The following is a 6,872-nucleotide window of genomic DNA, read 5'->3' on the forward strand; positions in this document are numbered from 1 at the left end:
CACCACAAAGAGCTCCAGATTCATAAAGATATTTTCTTACCTCACCAAAGGGTTGGGCGATCCATTCAGCAGGGCACGGTTCTTTATTACATGCTTCAGTATCCGTTGGCCTTGCTCCAGAACACATGTTCATATCCAGGTCAAATTCGATACCATTTGCTGACTTTTGAACACATCTTACATTCCGTCTCTTGAAACCAGCATTGCATGTTTTACTGCAATCACCCCAGTATGACGTTTGGTATCTAGATATGAGAAATATGAAAATGTTGATTCCCATATTATGATTTAATACATTTTTCATTTTTCTTACTTAATAATGCATTTTAAAGCCTCTTTGACCTTAGTGAGGCTGGTAGCTCATTTTGAAATAGCTTGACAATTAAAAGACACTTTCGTACAGCATAGTTTTCTTAGTTTATGGCGGATGGAAATTCTAACAAGGAGTGAGCTTGGAAAAGAGTTGCTAAATTATCTTGGTAATAGTCACCAGGGGAAAGTTGATTATCTCCAATATTAAACTAAAGTCTGTTTTAAGGGTGCACTTGTTTTTACTACCATATGGAAACCACGTTACCGTAATTAGACTAATTTTACCGAGTTTTAATCTCGGGGGGAGGGGGGGGTACTAGAGGTTTGTGAGGTGACGGGTATGTCTGAGCCAAAAATAGAAAATCGACCCTTAGAGAGAGGAAAATTTGGCGTTTTGGGGACCCTTAGAGAGACTTTTCTCAAAGTTTTTGTCGATTTTCACTCGATTTTTGTCCGAATTTTGGAAAATCACGACCCTTTGAGAGAGGAAATTTTGGATTTCGTGATTTTTGGAGCCTTACTGTATGGGACTCAATTTTCACACTTAAAAGCAAATATGGGTTTTAGACAAAATGTGAAAAAATTATAAAATAAACTTACATAGGAGGACAGGCTTCTTCTTTGCATGGATATTGTTGTGTAGGAGGTTTGGATCGCTGATCGCAATGATTCTCACGCACTGGTGAACCATCATCTAAACGTCGACATTCTGCTGTCAGCGTCTCAATACCTGGATTTTGCAAGTAATATAATTAAAGTCTATATTTTAAATTTGATTGAATGAATATTTTTGGACCTACCCCGGTGGGGTGGAGGTCCTATAAATTAACCTGTGTTCGTTCGTTCGTTCGTCCGTTCGTCCGTTCGTCTGTTACCAACTTTTCTCAGGATTGAATTATAGGAATCTTTTGATTTTTGGTACAAAGGTGCAAAATGTGATGGAGCCCGATTTTCCGAAAAAGAATTTTTTGGGTAAACCTGGGCCAAAAAACGGCTAAAAAACGGGTTTTTTGGACTTAGTGAAAAATTGGATCATTAATTTTTTCTGATTTTTTGTATGAAAGTACCATCATAGGTAAAAGATGGTTCAAGCAGATTTTTGCAAATAAATTTTGTTGGCTCAAAAAACGCATGTTTATTTATAAGAGTCACTATTAATAAGCATACAATGTTCTTAGTCAAATTACTCAGTTTTTTTATGAGATAGATGCTTTTTTTTGCTCATGATGGATTACTTTTGAAGAATATGTGTGTTTAGACTTGAAATTTTGGTTGCTTGGCGTGTTTTTATAGAGAAACTGGCCAAATTCGATATTCTTTTATAAGCACATTATCAATTACTTAGGTATTAGCTTTTCTCAAGATTGGCTCTTTCATTCTTTATGATTTTTTGCACAAAGATGCATAACTATAAACCCTCGAATGTGACGGAGCCCGATTTTCGAAGAAAAAAAAATTGGGCAAATTTGGGCCAAAAAACGGCTAAAAAACGGGTTTTTTGGACTTTGTGAAATATTGGATCATTGTTTTTTACAGATTTTTTTGCATGAAAGTGGGTAAAAGATGGCTCAAGCAGGTTTTCGTAAAAGAAGAATTTTTCAGCTCAAAAAACGCATGTTTATCTATAAGAATCACTATTAATAAGCATACATCAATGTTCTTAGCCAAATTACTAAATCTTTTGATGAGATAGATGTTTTTTTTGCTCACGAAGTCTTGAATATGAAAGAATATTTCAAGAGTATGAAATTTTGGTTTCTAAATGTTTTTTTATAAGAAACAAACGACTAATTTTAATAGATCGTCACTATTTGTGCTCACGCAGATATCAATTATATATGTGTTAAATGCATAACCAGATAGGTCCATAAAAGTATCACTTGTTTAAATCTTTTTTTCGCATTTATGACGTTCTAAGATTGAAGAGTTTCTGATACAAAATGAAGATCGTAGTATTATTCTACAAGAAGTTGATTTTCTTCTTCTTCATTTTTCATCTTCGTTTTCCTATTTTTTTTTCTTTTTTGATAAGATTCTACTCCTATCATTATTTTTTTAACGAGCACAAAACCGCTAACTAATTCAAATTCTATCAAAAGTTATTGAGGTTTGAAAAAACACTGTCAGCTAATTTGAAATAGACTTCAATGACATGGGTCAAGTTTTTTCCAGATAAAATCTCATCATCTTTTTACAATAACCATCGAATAATTTTAGGCTACACAGACGTATTGCCAGGCACAATTAATAAAAGTCAATCAGGTGTCTTCCTAATAAATCAAAATTGATTGTAAAAGCGTTCAGACGTTCAGTCCAAACTGGTCCCAATCGTCAAAAACGCCTATCTAGCTTTATTTGACCAATGAAACAGTTATTCAAGCTGTGCTCGTGATATTCATGACGTAATCTTTAATGCGGACCAAAAAGGACTGGGTGATTACCACTAATTAGGAATTCAAGCAATAAAATTAGTGACAAACGCCCTGGCGTTTCGCCCTGACATTATTACGTCATGAGTATCATGAATTAGGATTCTAAATAATGATTCAAAACAATCCATTACCTCCACCACAAGAAGTAGAGCATCCAGATTTGATTTTCGACCATCCATACTCCTCTTTCTTTGCTGCACCTGATAATGAAATGTCTGATCTTTTACTTGAAGACGATAGTTCCAGTGAACTTTTGCCATACAAATTGTTCATATTGAAACCCATGTCTTTCAATGATTTCAACGCGTCTGCAATGCCACCTGTTTGGAAAAGAAAACAAATTCAACCAAGCATATACTCTATTTAATCGATAAGTCTGACGACAAAGTGTCAAGTAGATCTCGTTTTCTAAAGCCTGCTTTAAATCGAAATCCGCCGGCAGATACTTGTATGTAAAATCTGTTAACAATACATTGAGATGATATAATCTGGAATCCTTAATTGAGAAGGTTTAGGAGATAGAAATCTTTATAGCTTAGAAGGGGGAGCAATTTTTAGCTATTTCTAAAATCCGAGGCTTAGATGAAATCGCTCTTATGAGAAAAGCGTGTATTTGAAAATGGAGTTTCATAATATTTATGCGTGATACCCTCAAATCGACAGATTCTTTCGTGACAAACCTTTTGAAATCAAATCAGTCTGGAAGTTTCTCATACCTGCGCTATTTGACGCTTCTGCGATATTGGATCGTTCACTTCCAGTGACACAGGTCAAACCATCTCCGTCACATACTCCACAACGATCAAACTTCACGCTTGATCCTAATTTCTTGTCACATCCTACAGGCTATGAAACATTTTTATTGGTATCAATATTTGCGTGCATTGCTTTTAAGTTTAAAGGAGTTGGAGAATAAACTCTTGGATGGCAAATGAAGCCACCAAAACACGTGACCCGCGTGCTTTTCACACAAACGCCAGATTGAAAAAAATCTATCGCCAGGTTTCGGAAAATATTCCGCATGAAAGCATAGAAAGGGCTAGATTTAATTCCCGTTCCAAAGCTGCGAAAATCTTAAGGATTCACTTTTTCTTCCTTGGGAAAGGTTGGAGATTTGTCTGAAGTCTTCGTCTTGAAACTCAATGTTTTTAAAATAACTATTCGAAACTACTCAATTACAAATTACGTTTTCTAAACTGTGGAAAAAGAAAGAACTTTTATTTCATTCTTTGTCATACTTTCATACCAAACTCTATTATATCCTTACCACACACTGTCCATTGATGCACTTATCGGAGAACATTCCATCATCTGTTTGATCACAATTAGTACCATCCATCACGTTACCGAAGTTATATCCATGTCCTGTTTGTGCTATGAAGCAGCCCAACTCACACGATGCTAATAGTGACGGAAAAACATTTTAAACATTTTCTCCCTCGGGACCACTATACGGCCCCTTCTGGGGCTCATATTTTGCAATCTCTAGACGGTGCTATCGTCCGTGTAATATATTATTATGATATTATGATATAAAATAGTTGTATAATATAAAACGTAATATGCTGCACTGCAGAAAAAAGAGTCGGGGATTACATTGAGCCCCTCCGACAATTTTTCGCCCTGTTTAAGGTTATTTTTTATTATTATTCGAATTCGTCTTAGACTATAGCATAGTCTAGACAAACTCCATAACTCCAAAACTAGAAGGTTCCAGAAGCGCTCCCATTAGGTTATTGCTCGAATGATCATAAAATGTGATGATGAAAACAGATAAACTCTTACCTATCTTTGATGGTTTGAATTCCCATTCAAACTTCCTTTCTCCGAATAATCTGCCATTTAAATTTGAGCATTGAAATGAACGGTATGAAGGGCTGGTCGTACCGTTCCCACATTTCTAAAATCGAAAGTTTATCTTTGATGATTTTCAATGATCAATATAACTTAATGAACCAATACTCTGTTCGAAATTCGTTTGGTTAGCCAGTTTTATCTTTTCCCTGAATACAGGGATCGGGATGTAAGTTGGGGGATGCTATGAACCCAATATTGTGACGGCAGCCTAATGTTCACTTATCAAGATTTCATGAAAAACCTGTTATCAGTTTAAGGTCCTCCTATAGAGAAAGTCTATCTACTTTCTTATATCAGAAATATTGGTGTATGGATACGGGAATCCTTTTTCAGATCAGTGCAGTATGATGGCTGCGGTTTTATTGATTTACCTGAGTGTTGCACAGTCTGTACGTTCTGGACTCTCCTTCGCAATATTTGCCGCCATTACTGGGTCTAATAAAATAATGATTTTCATACATAACTTAATCCATTTAGATCTCTAAATGTTGATTGAGGATGAGCTATTTCATATTGATTTTAGCCAACTTTGCAACCAGTAACTCAGGCAACGTCGCTAGATCCTATGTTAATTGAAAGTCCGAAATGATCTTTTTTGTTGTTTAGAATGTTCTGTTCACCTTTTTCAAGTAACTCTATTGAACGCTTCTAACTGGTAAAATTGAATCTCCTAGGCTTAGCAATAGAGCCCGGCTTAAAAATCTCTTAAAAATAAATGTTTGTGTGGCTGAAGGATTTGTGTCTCGTAGTCATAGCATGAGGGCTGTGGAAATTTTGAGATACATTTGCTGCTTTAGTAAGGAGCGATTAGTTGTCCGTTCCAATCTACTCACCTTGGAGCTGTACAATGACGTTGTCTAAATTGAACGCCCCCGCCACAGCTTCTTGAACATGCTTGATAATCATCCGCCCATGTTGACCACCCTCCATCAGTTGCGTGCATTTCTGATGATGTTGCTATGCAACGGCCATGATAACAAAACTGTGTTGAAAGGTTAAAGAATGATTTTAATTCTTAAAACACGTTTCCAATGCCTTTCCGTATAACTCGTTCATTCATTGTCCATCCACAAGACATCATCGAACAGTCAAAATCGAACTTGACAAAATCAGTCAAAAACATTAAAGTTTGAGAGTTCTTTGAACAAATTGAAAGTATTTTGAGTTTGAAAAATTTAAGATTAAGATTTAATAATAAGATTTTAGGCGAGACCAATTTAATTTGCTGTTTTACGGGCCAAGCTACCCGAAAAAGAGGGTTAGTCGGTCGGCGGAAAGATAAAAATAAAAGTAGAATTTCACCTGTAAAATATCCTAAAAAGGCAGCAAAAACTACTACATCTTGACAAAAATGTGAAATAGAAAATAAAATAACACAACTCAAGAACTTGAATTCATGAATAAAATTAACCTTGGAAAAACTACCAAAATTTTGAACATTTGGCTGTCTGTAAAGCAATGAAAATAAAAATGTACTATCAAAATCAATTTTGATTTTATTTCGATATTTGGAATTTCGGGATCGGTCGGGCCCGTAAACCAACTATTGGTCTCGCCTTATGACAAGAAATTGGCATGGTACCTTGTTTTCCGCACACTTGGTGCCATCCGCAGCTGGATACAAACTTCGAAAACATTTGTCAGGATTTGAAGGGTTAGTGCACGACATTGTGGAACAGATGTTTTCCACCTGCGTTAAATTGACGGAATATAATTATGAGAACTTTTATTAACTCTGAGAAGACTTTTAAGTCAAGTTTTAAAGTCAGTCTCAAAATTATGTGGATACTTCAATTTCTCAGCACCCATTAATGTAGTGTTAAAAAGTTATATACACCATTGAAAAGATATTCTCGAGGAGAATCATAGCCAAATACTGTGGAGCCTGTAGTTAGCGGACACTACAAGGGTAATGAATTACTGTTCACCTTTTAGAAAACTTTTTATTTGTCGCCTGATGTTTTGCAGATATCTGACGCTATTTGACCCGACATATACATGTAAACTCTATTTAATTCTAATTTTAAAGATCTGATAGTCGGCTAAATTACTTACATTTCTTGTACATAATTTGGAGCCAGTACCATACTGCATTTCGCACTGTTTACTGACGTCATAGAGCAAGCCTGGTTTGTTGTCCATCTTTTCATAATCCACTTCATGGGAGAATACTGGCACGTCGTTCAAGCATTTTGATTGGTCTTTCCTAAAAAGAAGAAATGAATAGTATATTGTTTCAGTTGGTGTAGAATGAAGTCATGCGTGGTTTGA

General features: G+C 35.6%; 1 protein-coding gene across 2 annotated transcripts in view; it reads right to left on the reverse strand.

The window, feature by feature from the left end:
- Positions 1–6,872, reverse strand: part of LOC136800552 (A disintegrin and metalloproteinase with thrombospondin motifs 6-like) — a 33,579-nt gene that overhangs the window by 20,019 nt on the left and 6,688 nt on the right. For both annotated transcript variants that reach the window (XM_067057211.1, XM_067057210.1), the window contains exons 12-21: positions 6,657–6,807; positions 6,184–6,291; positions 5,435–5,583; positions 4,973–5,036; positions 4,530–4,644; positions 4,012–4,145; positions 3,461–3,590; positions 2,876–3,064; positions 913–1,042; positions 41–245 (exon numbers count right to left, since the gene is read on the reverse strand). In XM_067057211.1, coding sequence (XP_066913312.1) covers positions 41–245; positions 913–1,042; positions 2,876–3,064; positions 3,461–3,590; positions 4,012–4,145; positions 4,530–4,644; positions 4,973–5,036; positions 5,435–5,583; positions 6,184–6,291; positions 6,657–6,807 — 1,375 coding nt within the window. The remainder of the gene's footprint in view (positions 1–40; positions 246–912; positions 1,043–2,875; positions 3,065–3,460; positions 3,591–4,011; positions 4,146–4,529; positions 4,645–4,972; positions 5,037–5,434; positions 5,584–6,183; positions 6,292–6,656; positions 6,808–6,872) is intronic.

Source organism: Clytia hemisphaerica, unplaced genomic scaffold (genome assembly GCF_902728285.1).
Source record: "Clytia hemisphaerica strain Z4C2 unplaced genomic scaffold, Clytia hemisphaerica genome assembly, whole genome shotgun sequence".
NCBI lineage: Eukaryota > Metazoa > Cnidaria > Hydrozoa > Leptothecata > Clytiidae > Clytia > Clytia hemisphaerica.